Here is an 11,964-nt window from a genome sequence, read left to right on the forward strand (position 1 = left end):
TTTTCCTCTTTTTTTTTTTTTTTTTTTTTTTTTTCTTAAGGGAACAACAAGCACTGTTTATCAACCACCTGCATTTCGACATGGTCCCTGATAATGAAGAGATAAAGAGGCACTTCGAAAAGGTGTACATGAGGTACATGGGCTACGATGAGCAGAAGTTATTTGTGAAGTTAGAAAATGAAGGAAAGCCAGGAAAGCCCAAGTCTAAGAATGATATTGTACAGGGAGCTAAGAATGAGGGCAAACCGAAGGCCTCAAGGAAGAGAAAGGCAAACAAAAATAATGAAGCTGCTGAAAAGGAACCCAAAATTGATAAACCGAGGAGGAAATATGAACGGGTGAAACCTAGGAAGAGTAAAAACCAGAGTGGCAAAGCAGAGGCCGACCAGGGGGTGGGGGGTGTTGAAGCAGGGCCAGGTGTTGATGCAGCGCAGAATATTGGAGCCGCTGATAATGCGTCGATGGGTGCCAATCCCCCTAATGACTCCGCGGCCAAGGAAGGCACATCGAATAAGAAGGTACGCAAACCGAGAGAACCAAAAACGAAAAGTAAAACCAAGAATGCACATAATAATGACCCGACCTCTTTTAAGGGCGATCCCAATACAGTTATTCAGGCATCCATAGACTTCATGGATCCCAACCTGTTTACCTAAAATGGGTGCACTGTCCAGGAGGGATTGATCAAATTGATTATCACGCATTAGGGATCATTTTTTCGTTTTTTTTTTTTTTCATTTTTTGTGTGTGCAACGCTGTAATATGATGTATTGCACCGTCAGCACGTCGTAACCGCAAGTGCTATGTGGGCATTCATATTGATTAACCTTTGAGTTACTTTTTACCACGTCCGAGTGCATTTCATGGAGGCGGTTCAAGGGAAGCGTCTGCACGTGAATGTGCATAACGTTCACTGGAATACCTGTTACCCCCATTTTGCAGTGGGGGGCCGTTCCTGTGCGTGCCCCTTAAAAAGGGCACTGTGTGTTGGTACGCACCTTTTGGAGAATTCGATGTAGGCGCATAGGTAAGTCAATTTTTGTACACATAGATACTAATGCGTCGACTGTTTGAACTTGCTAATTTCGTTATGTTATGTTGTCTTGTTTTTTTTTTTTTGTTTTTTTTTTTACCCAAACCTAGCTGTATGATTCACGTCATTAAGCGAACTTTTTCGACCTCAAATTGGTAGGCAAATGTGGTATCCTTTTTAAGCCTTTTTTGGCGCTCTCCCATGTTGGGCGGATAACGCTTTAAAATATGTCCAAGGGAAGCCATTCATTTGTGGAGTAAAATGGAAAACGTCCTTCCTGCGAATGTTGCTTACGCAAATGTATATACACATGTGGTATGTTCAGATAAGTGCATTGCGTGGCAGACACGAGTTCTTTTTTTTTTTTTTCTTCTTTTTTCCAAACTACTTTTGCTTGAGACCGGTTATCCCCTTGGTAAATTTCCCACTTTGGTAAAATTGTCCGTTTCTCGCATTGATTAAATTCATCTCACCTGCTTCGCTTCTGTTGCGCGCGCTTGTTAAAAGGTTGTTTCTCCAAAAGGGGTTCTTGAATTGTTAAGGAGCATCAAAACTTTGCCTTATTGTGTCTACGTCCAATTTTGTTTTCCTGTTTTTTTTTTTTTTTTTTTTTCAATTTCTTTTCTGTCCAACTCGCGAAGGACACGATGATGCTGAATTATTTGTTCTACACATCCACCCCCAAGTATGAAAACAAAATTCAAAAGAAAAAAAAAGATGACATGAGCTCTCTGCAATGTTGTATTGAAAATGCCTCGATTACGCTGATCCTAGTTGGGTCTATAGTGCTGGCCATAAGTCTGTTGATGGTAAGAGGGGCGTAAAATGGGTGCATCATCCCACCACCAAAAATCCTACCCCATGAACCCCTTCCAACAGGGCCGCTATCCATGGGGTATATCGCCCGATATGTTAAGCATGCCCCATTTGGAGACCCCGGTTAACTCCTTACCCTCTTTCCGCAGAGCACATTCTTCTCAGACAATTTAAGAAGTTCAAGTGTGTACAAATTATTCTGCCTTACATCAGGTTCGTGTCTGTTCGGTTTAGTTTGGAAGGGGGCGGTGGTCCAACGCGTTACCCATTTAGCAGCGCTACGAATATTGGCGATTGCACACCTTTTCACCATTGCCGCCTTAACGGATCGCAGGACTTTGGCTTGTTATTATAATAGCGCAAGTGTTAACCTTTTTATTTTCCTCAACCATTTTTCACAGTAAGTTGTTTCTCCGCGGATTGTGCGTGTCTTTGGAGTTGACAACTTGGGAGGATGTTACCTCGTCATTATTGGCTATTCATTTTATTTTTTTTTGTTTTTTGTAGATTCCACGCATTTGTTCTTAAATGACCAAAAAGGAAGTGCAGGTGGACCAATTTGTGCATTTCATATGCTTTCAGCTTTGGCACCACATGGTTGAAGGGAACAAGATTTTTTTTTTTTTTTTTTTTTTTTTTAGCGCATAAGTGGAATCCCCTTAGCACTGGCCTATTTTTAAGTAACATATAGGGACGCTAACACGGCGTTTGCATGTCATCTGTGCTCCTGCCCACGTCTACGTGGGAACCCCGCGTCTGGATCTACTCACACACATGTACACCATACGTATGTATATTTATTTTATCATTTCACCGTTGGTATGTTCCCCTCACGAAATGAAACTCCTGCCCGTTCCCCACCCGAAGCCAACGTCGTAACCTTCAGCTGCGTGTCCGTCCTGTCCTTTTGCGGTTAAGCTGTGCAGACAACTGAGTCTATGCTTGCGAGAGGCAGGAAGATATACATGCACCAAAGCGACCTCTGCATTCGCAAGGGGGAAAAAGCATGCACATGCATAATATAAAAATACTTCTTCTCACATGTGTAGGAATATTCTCTTACGTAGTCAGCACGTTTAGTGGGTCCAATGGGCGCATTTTGGCCTCCACCATTTTTAGCTTTTCCCTGAACTTGTACGTGTGACGGCGGGGAAGGGACACATCAACTGGAAGATTTGTCCAACCCGTCACTCCTGACCATTTCATGCATTCCTCCTTTTTATTTTACATGTTTCACTTTTTTTTTTTTTTTTTTTACAGAGTGTTCCTGGCATTCCAGTTCCTATACATACTGCTCCGAATCCACAAAATCAAGGGCATAAAGTTTAGTAAATATTTGCCTTTTTTTTTGCCCGGGTTTTCTTGTGTAATGAAGAGGAGAAAATGAGTGCGAGCCCGCCACGGCTAGGGTGCACGTGGGCTTTTCCACTTATGGGGGAGTGCTCCGTTAATCTAAACGGATTTAGAGACACGTACTTGTTCCGTGCTTATTCGAATGGACACCCGGAAAAGAAGCCGTTCTGCCCCATCTTTGCAGATGCTAGAATCCATCGCAATGAACTTGAAGCATAAAATGAGACAGAGTCTACTGGATAATAAGTCTAAAAGGGGAATGCACAAAAAAAAACTTGAGGACGACGTGATGCACCAGGATGGTAACGTCGCCTACAGGCAACTGTGCAAAGAGTGCGCAGTTTCGCAAGAAAAATGCAGCGCGTTGTTTGTTCAACTGTTTTGTAATTTTTTTTTTTTTTTTTTTTTGTCTTTCCCCTTTGCACAGAAAATATATTTTTGATTAACTAAAATGGGGATGAAACAAATGGCGCCGCATAGGATCATACGTGCGTAGACCTACTCTCCACCAAGGGGTTGTGTTCACGAGGACCCATTTCGTGAAAATTGGAGGGGGAAGTACGTGCAAAGTGGGTGAAGGGCTAGTACGTACGAAAAGGCTGAACATAGTGGTGATCACTACCATCGTTATTACATTCACTGTTGTGGATAAATGTAATTTTTTTATTAAGGACAAATCAACCTTGCTCAATGTTACGTGGGAAATAACTCACCGTGGCACCACTAATCATTTTGTATTGAGATATGGGGTCATAGCCTCAAATCAGCCCATTCAGTTGTTTAACACGATAGCCCGGAGCTCCTCCTTGAATTCTTCTATGTCGCATGTTATTTCTAAGCTTTTGAAAATGCCATTAATTTTTTGAACAAGTGATTCTTTGGATGCTGCGTAGAGCATTTTCTCCTTCGCCTTGGCAGAATCGGGGGACCAAAAAATGAAGTAAATTCTGTTCCGCAATACGCCCTCAGGGGTGTGGATAGGCATATCTGCAAGGGGGTAAAAAAAGGCATAAAAAAAAATAGAGTGAAATAAAAAAGGTGTAAGCAGGGAGGCTAACGCGTTACCAGATGGCTGCTCTAATTAGCAATGTAGAGTAAGCCTATCGCGGGAATGTGCTGTTGGAGGTGTTCTCTTCCACCTGCTCACTTGTGCAGACTCACCTGCGATGATGTATCTACATTCGGTCGATTTCAAATTGTTCCTGATGTCCATTATGATATCCTCGAAGGACTTCAAGTCTGAATCCTGTTGCAACGCATCTACAATTATTTCTTCGCAATTCTCGATTCGAAAAAGTATGTACTTGTGCATGTGCTTCACTTTCAGCTTGTTGAATTCGTATATGCATTCGTCTGACACCTTGACCCCGGAAACCATTTTTTCCCTCTGTGCTACGTTCGTCGTTGCCTTCGGTTGTTCCCTATTCAGGATTTTTTTCCTTTCTCTCTGTGTCTTCTTTGCGCATGCACGTGCGAATATGCCTGATCGACCGCTTTGGTGTGCCTCCCTAGCTTTAGCATGTCACTGTGTGATTTGAATCTTCCTTCTGAAGATCAAACGGAACAATGTGCGTCGCCAAGCGTGCGATGCGATGTGGGAGTTTTATGCAAAAAAGTAACATTGCTGTTTTTCCACTTTTTCTTTTTTCTCTTGAAAAGGTGAAACATAATTCGGAGATGCGAGGCAGGAATGTAGACACAGTTTTATTTTTTTTTTATTTTTTTTTTTTTTCCACGTAAAGGTAATACACTACCATTTGAGCGTAACTAACTCGTTAAGTGTTTTTTTTCTCCATCCTATTTCGAACGTTTATGTGGTACACTTATGCTATAATGACTCTCGCTGTATTTTTTACTGGCGAGACCCACGCATATATATGTATATGTATTGTTTTTCATTTCCCCAGTGATTCTACACTGTGTAGACGAAAAATTTACATTTACGAAGAAGACGTTATTGCACACACGCGCGGGTTCAAAACTGGGACACGTGAACGCAAAAAAACAAAAAAAAAAGTAAACATGTATTTGTGGACACATACTTGACACATGTCTAGACAAATGCCCACAATAAGCGACATAGGGGGTATACTAAATGGTGGTATTTCAAAAATGGGAAAACGTGGAAGATTTGGAGAGTTTCTCCTCCCTGGAATGGCCAATTATTAGGATTTTCTCCTCAACATGTTCACAGGGTGAAGTCTATGCATAGCTCATTATTCAGCTGGCAACCTTCCTGCAACTTCATTTTCTCTTCGAACTTTTCTGAAAAATTACCTAAACGACGAAGGGGGAAATGTGCCAATATATTATATGCTGTGTAGATTAGAAGCGACTCCCCTTTTTTATATAAAACATTTGTGCATGTGTGGGGCGGATAATTTTTCTCCATTAAAACTGTGCACATTTTCCAAAACTAATCATGAATCGCGGCGCCACACAAAAGGGTGGTCACACGGTTGGCGCATGCACTGGTAACTTACTGGGCCAGATATAAGAACATGTTGTGTTTGTAGGAATGACACCCATTATCTGTTTGGTCAAGATGGAAGAAGGGGAAGCATTTTAACTTAATTCGCGCATAAAAATGAGGGGAAGTAAATGGCCAAATGAACTTGTTCATGGGAAGGTGGAGACGGTGCGTGATATGTTTTGTCAAATGCTCACCTTCCAGCATTCTCCTATTAGCTCGGAGCAGAAATATCCCGCGTCATCTGTGGCGGTGGGGGTACGGTGGACAAAAGCAAAAACGGGGGGAAAAACAAAATGTATAAACATAAGGATAGGCAAAAACATAAACCAACCTAAAGGTACAAAATGATCAGTGCTGAAGGGTTAGACCAATTCGTACACATAGGAAAAGAACAAAATATATATATATGTTAACTACGCCGCTATATATGCACAAATAGGACGCACCAGATTTGGGGGCCAGAAAATTAATTATCCTGAGGTTATATTTTTTCCCTATGGTGTTTTTCAGAAAGTCGAGCAACTTTTTAAGATTTTCTTCAGAGTTGTCCCAGGTGAGGCGTCTCAGAGCAATTCTGCAAAAATAAAATTTCGCATGTGTCTATAAATGTGTGTGTATGCGTGCATCCTTTGAGCGTCCCCTTCCATGTAGAGTTACAGGTAAATGTACATGTATTGTGTTTGTCCCTTTTGGACATAACAGCATTGTGCAGGTTCGTTGTTGAGGGTGAAATAAACTAACCTGGTGTAGGCCTCGTTCCACCGGTTCTTTCTAAAAAGCTCCCACGGCGTCAGGATGATTCCCTGGGAATGATGCAAACAAATTAGCGAAGGCCAAAGTGCAAGCATGTGTTTGCGTATGTGGTAGTTTTATATTTGGTACCTTCTCAACGCTGGTGTAGTTACCCAGGTACACTGCTACACAATACGTGTGGACGCGATTACCATGTTGGATAAGGCCTCGAGGAGAAATATTCCGTTTTTGTCATTCCTCAGAATCATACCGATGTGATCATACTCGCCCCTCGTTATGATCCTCTGCAGCTTGGCAGTAGCCACGTTTGACCTGTTCGTTCGAAATGGAAAGGAAGTCACGCACACCAGCTGAGTCTGTGATTTAAATAAAAATTTTGCGTAAAATGGGGGTTGAGACACACAATCGCACGAAATATATCAATTATGCCCCTCGCAGCTTCCTTGTTTCTTGTCCCATTCGTTTGCTTCCCCCCAGATGATCACCTGAATAAGATTATGTCTCCCGTGTCTGCAATGGACTCGAATACATCAACCGATATTCTGTCCATTTTCCAAAAGTTACTTTCTGAAAAAATAAAATTCGGTTGACTTATAATTTTATTGCTCGTCATGGAGCTCTTTAGCAAGTTGTACCAATCGTATATTTCTGCGTCTTCACCCTGCCGGGAAAATGGCGTTACCGGCGTTGCGGATGGGGGGAAAAAAAAAGGGGGGGGTGAATATACATGTACATGTATGGACAGTGGTGTTCCTTATTTTATACTCAAGCCTACCCTTAAGTAAAACCTGAGGCCTGTGTTCCTTGGGGTTAAAATTAGGACAGACTCCTTTTTGCTGTCGTTCTTGTACATCCTCGATTCGATGCAGTCTGTGAGGGGGAGGAAAAAAAAAAAAAAACATGTACTGTGGGGTGTAAAATCGGTTAGGCGGTTATACAGACGTACATTCATGCTTACATACTATTATAACACGTTGCGTGTGTTATATTATCCTTATAGGAGGCTGCTTATCCCCCCTGTATGAGCGCTTTCTCTATCCTTACACAGAATGCAGTCTTCTCCACTTCGTTTCCGCTTTGTCCCATTTTCGTACTGTACAGATTGGGGGAAAAGGAAAATAAACACGAACGTGGTTAAGGTAGTATATATGGGGGAGGTTTTCCCCCTCATTTGTGATGAAGCTGTGCAACCACACATTGTCCCATCCTGTGAGTATCATTTCTACTATCTGTTCCGCATGCAGTTTTTCTTTTATTCATTTGTTCACATTTCAGATCCTTATTTAAGACACAAAGTGAGGGATACGTGCATATGTTTAAGAGCGCGCACGGAGAAAATACTTTTTGTTTACGTTAATGTCCATGCGGATGAGCTCTAGATCGAGGACGCCTGACGGCCTCAAGCTTTCTTTACTTTTGAAGTAATATAATTTTTTGTTTTTCAGAAGAAACCATCTTTTGGAGTATCCACACCAAGAACTCGAACACCTTTTGTCTAGGTAGCCCTCTTTGTGGTACTGCGGGGGTGGGTGGTCAGGGGTGAGTCGTCAATTATGAGCAACGTACACAAGTAGATACATCCCATCGCTACGTTTGTGTGTGTCCGCTTCCATTACCGGCGAGAAATTGTGGCAGGTCGAGCAGAAGACAAAGTCGTCCGAAAAGTCAAGACAGTCCTGCACGTGGAGGCAATTTTTTTAATTATGTGTGAAACTCGGGAAAAGTCAAAAAAGTGATGACATAAAAAAAAGTTGCATTGTTATGAATAGTTGAGGAACACGCAAAAGTGAGTCACCTGCTTATTTTGATCATTTTGCATGACGTGGTTGCATCCATCTTTCGTCGCTGTTTCCATGAATTGCTCAATGTTCCAAGTGGTGGGCAAAAATACGGTGAGGGGGAGGAGGGGCGTATAATATTCATGAGAAATCACCCAGCTTGGGAATTCCTAATTCGAAAGAATTTGTTATTACCAAAATGATAACGTGACAGGGTGCAACCCTCGTTTGCATTTCTATATTTTTACAAAAAGACAGAAAATTGGGAAAAAAAAAAAAAAAACAGTAAAAAATAAAATGGATGTTATTTCACTCCTCCCTTCGCGTCTGCTTAAAGAACCACGCGTTGGTTCAGTCACAAAAAAAGTTGACACAAATTTTCCATTTTTAAAAATGTGGACATGTCCAACTGAGTCAATGTTAAAAAGGTGCATAACTGGGGTGAACTACAAGTTGTGCATAATCAAGGTTTATCAAATTGTTGTGTATTCAATTTGGGGGATTTTTGAGGGGGAAAAAAAAAAAATTCTCCACCGCTACAAAAATTAAGTGCAGGAAAGTCTGCAATTTGGGGGGGAAATAAAATTTGCGCCTGTTCCATAACACGTTGCACATTGTACACTGAGCGAAGACACGTATGCGCATATATGTACTCATAACAACGTGAAGTGGTCACTATCCTGTGTTGGACACATTCTCCCCTTTACCCATGTGTGTGCAAGCGCGTTGCGTAAATTGTGCGCGCTCCAAGTTAACCGAAAAATTTTGTTAAATTTTATTAAATGTTGTTATAAAAACGAAGAGCAAATAGCATAAGACGAAAAGGTGACGAACAAAAAAAAAAAAAAAAAAAATTACAAAAGGTGACTTTGTTAACTATTCTCCTCATTATATTTCTCCAGCCAATTCATTTGAATATTTTCCAGAACGCCTTCATTACACCTGCCGCTTAACTTCTTTTTATTTTTCTTCACAACGGTGTCCATTACCATATTTTCTAACTCCTCAAATCGCAACGTTAATGGGTCTACATGCTGGTATTCCTCCAAGAGTAAGTCCGCTATGTCGTCCGCATCTTCCCAATCTAGGGCTACGTCATTGTTGTCATAAGTGAAGTGCCTCCTGCAAATAAATTTTGACGAATGGTAGGAGAAGGTGCTTGAGCTGACACTTCGGTGAGTCAGCGTTGGACATTTAGACCAGCAGGAGTTTACGACACACTTGCATTTTGTTATGGCCAGGGAGGAAAATTTTTTCATACTGGCAGCTGCCATTTGTTTTGCCTTCGACATGGGTGTAAAGTATACGTGCAAATACGTTCGGTCTGTTTAAAAAAAAAGGCGATTCTATGAAGGTGACTACTGCGCAGGGGAAACATAACCCAATTGTCGTAAATGAGGTGTAAACTGAGACAACGGGGCATGCAAAATTACTTCGAGCACGTGCTGCTGTGTTATGTGAGTGAAGATGATAGCATTAGTCAGTGCGCATTTGTGCATTTTTTTTTTTTTTTTTTTCTATTATAATGTATTTTTCGAGTGCTCCCAGTTCACAATTCCTCAGCGTGCCCCTTTTTAACTTCCGTTTGCGATTTGGCCAGTTTGTCTCACAAATTAAATTTCCGCAGATCGGACCATCTGGTAGCTAGCACCATGAATGGCCACTTGGAGGTGTTACCCTCGCACGTTTAGTCACACATTTACGCCACATGGACCAGCAGCCCACATAATCCCGCCCTTGTTAAACCCGCATACAATTAATATATATTTCTCCTCACTGTTAACAAATTTGTAAAGCTACACAGACTGTGGGGAGAAGGTGCAAAGGGCGCAACGACAACGTGTTCTATTTTTTGCCCTTAATTTTGTGACACTCGGGTGGACTCCGCGCCCAAATGAAGATTAATTCTTCCAACAGGCAAGGCAAGCACAAGGGGAGATAAGCATACTCTGTGCGATTGCTCAGAGGGGACAAAAGGCAGGGGCATATAGCTGTGCTGTTTGTTAATACGTTGTTCCTGTGCGCATAGGAGTGTACACACGCATTATGTGCGTATGAATTATAAATGCCACTCTACATTTAAGTAGCCTCGAAATGTTAAAGCTGCTTGGAGCTGATAAATTAAATGCGCCTTTGTAATGTACGTGTTAGCGTTTCTTCTCCATATGGAACAAAATGAGGGGAAAAATAGCCTAGTCCTTGTGTGGCTGCGTTATTAAAATGACGCTTCGTCTCTCTTCTGCGTTTAAAATAAAATGCACTTATATGAGAAGGCGCCCCGAAAATTAGAAAATGTGGTGCCTTTTTTTTATTTATTTTTGTCCTGATCACATACGTACAAGAACGAGAAGCGCAACATATGCACTGAAAAATTTTTGGGAAAAGGTGTAAGAAAAAAAAATAAAATAATTTCAGGTGTATTTTTCGAAAAATTTGAACAGTAAGATTCATTTTAAAAAAGTAGAATTTCTTTATGCGATGCGTAACTGAGGAATATAAAATGAATAAGTTAAGAAAATTGGCGAATGGGTGTTAGCAGATAATTAGCTAGATGGGTAAGCGCGCAAGTGTCACTTTATTGTACATATGAAACATATGCTTTGCGCAAATTTGCGTACATTTTTAGTAGCACAAGGAGTAACATCCAATTCGTGTGAAAGGATAATACCTCGCTTTTGCGTTTGCATAAAAGATGTTTTTCCTTTATGCGTTTTTTTAATTGGACCACTCCCGCTTCCCTCTTTAAAAAGGAATTAAAAAGACTGGGAAGGTCATTTGTTTTTTGTGTAAAACGTTTTGTTCCTACGTTGTAATTTTCTGTAAGCAGCCGGGCACCTACAAGGATTTAGAGTTCTCTCCTGATTTTTTTTAAAATGTTCAAGTTAAATTACAAGTTATGTAACGGCTTAAGAAATGTATACCACTTCACAGGTACACAGAAACCTAGCCTTATAAAACCTCAGTTCGTTGGAATCATTCCGTTCAAATGTAAAGAATTCGCGACGGGGAAAAAAAATGCACCCAGTAGCAAAGCAAGCGAGGTTAAGGGCCATGGACACGACCATGAAGGACACACCAAGGGATTGTACCATCATGTTGAGCACCATCATGGAAATCCTCGAGACCATCTAGATCAAGACGGAGTAAGGAAACCAGAATATGATTTTGACAACTACCACTGGGACGATTACTGGTTACACACACCAAAACAAAACATAGTAATTGTGAATGGACAAAAAATGATTAAGGGGGAAGACACGAAGCCGATGGAGTATTTATTTAATGTAAGCCAAAAGAACATTCCTTTTTGGTCCAGAACAAGATTAAATGTGTGGGGAAATTACAATATGGTTTTAAAAGTTGAGTTTCTGTTTTTCTGGATCCCAACGCTTATCATTTTTAGCATCGCGATTCCGTGTTTCACCATGTTGTATATGTTGGATGAGATCGTTCACACAACCATGACTGTGAAGGTTATAGGGCGACAGTGGTAAGAACAAAAAGGGCACATGAGGCACGAAATGTGTAAAAAAAAGGGGGGAGCGTCTTACGTGAGCAAGCACTGTAGCGTGCGACATGTTGTACTAAGACAATGCGTTGTTCTATTTTTTTTCTGTTCTTTTTGCTGTGCCGCCTATGTGTGTACACCCACCTTTTATTTCCCCTCTTCGTACGAGTAGTGCCCATTTCGAGTGATGTGCTTCCTCATCACCAGACACGGATGCACACGCAGATACGCATGCGGAACTAAGCACGTC

At 41.3% G+C, this 11,964-nt stretch overlaps 6 protein-coding genes across 6 annotated transcripts in view; 3 read left to right on the forward strand and 3 right to left on the reverse strand.

The window, feature by feature from the left end:
* Positions 1-656, forward strand: part of AK88_03094 (uncharacterized protein) — a gene marked incomplete at both ends in the record, with an annotated part of 10,104 nt that extends 9,448 nt beyond the window's left edge. Inside the window, one exon of the mRNA XM_012480717.1 lies at positions 41-656. Coding sequence (XP_012336140.1) covers positions 41-656 — 616 coding nt within the window. The remainder of the gene's footprint in view (positions 1-40) is intronic.
* A 1,024-nt stretch (positions 657-1,680) lies between these two features.
* Positions 1,681-3,652, forward strand: AK88_03095 (uncharacterized protein; the record flags this gene model as incomplete). The annotated part of the gene is made up of 10 exons (XM_012480718.1): positions 1,681-1,842; positions 1,999-2,062; positions 2,184-2,249; positions 2,357-2,398; positions 2,491-2,529; positions 2,717-2,761; positions 2,899-2,983; positions 3,110-3,215; positions 3,387-3,504; positions 3,630-3,652. The coding sequence occupies 10 exons, from the start codon at positions 1,681-1,683 to the stop codon at positions 3,650-3,652; spliced, it is 750 nt and encodes a 249-aa protein (XP_012336141.1).
* A 322-nt stretch (positions 3,653-3,974) lies between these two features.
* AK88_03096 (uncharacterized protein) lies at positions 3,975-4,580 on the reverse strand (the record flags this gene model as incomplete). Its single annotated transcript, XM_012480719.1, has 2 exons — positions 3,975-4,189; positions 4,364-4,580. The coding sequence occupies 2 exons, from the start codon at positions 4,578-4,580 to the stop codon at positions 3,975-3,977; spliced, it is 432 nt and encodes a 143-aa protein (XP_012336142.1).
* An 810-nt stretch (positions 4,581-5,390) lies between these two features.
* Positions 5,391-8,283, reverse strand: AK88_03097 (uncharacterized protein; the record flags this gene model as incomplete). Its single annotated transcript, XM_012480720.1, has 12 exons — positions 5,391-5,479; positions 5,686-5,734; positions 5,870-5,916; positions 6,122-6,249; positions 6,417-6,478; positions 6,620-6,740; positions 6,914-7,089; positions 7,204-7,298; positions 7,473-7,521; positions 7,781-7,945; positions 8,045-8,104; positions 8,224-8,283. The coding sequence occupies 12 exons, from the start codon at positions 8,281-8,283 to the stop codon at positions 5,391-5,393; spliced, it is 1,101 nt and encodes a 366-aa protein (XP_012336143.1).
* Positions 8,284-9,078: 795 nt separating this feature from the next.
* AK88_03098 (FeS assembly protein IscX) lies at positions 9,079-9,480 on the reverse strand (the record flags this gene model as incomplete). The annotated part of the gene is made up of 1 exon (XM_012480721.1): positions 9,079-9,480. The coding sequence occupies one exon, from the start codon at positions 9,478-9,480 to the stop codon at positions 9,079-9,081; it is 402 nt and encodes a 133-aa protein (XP_012336144.1).
* Positions 9,481-11,079: 1,599 nt separating this feature from the next.
* Positions 11,080-11,700, forward strand: AK88_03099 (uncharacterized protein; the record flags this gene model as incomplete). The annotated part of the gene is made up of 1 exon (XM_012480722.1): positions 11,080-11,700. One exon carries the CDS (start codon positions 11,080-11,082, stop codon positions 11,698-11,700), a length of 621 nt encoding a protein of 206 aa, XP_012336145.1.
* Between the last annotated feature and the right edge of the window lie 264 nt (positions 11,701-11,964).

The sequence above is a fragment of the Plasmodium fragile genome, assembly GCF_000956335.1.
Source record: "Plasmodium fragile strain nilgiri unplaced genomic scaffold supercont1.33, whole genome shotgun sequence".
In the NCBI taxonomy this organism is placed as follows: Eukaryota; Apicomplexa; class Aconoidasida; order Haemosporida; family Plasmodiidae; genus Plasmodium; species Plasmodium fragile.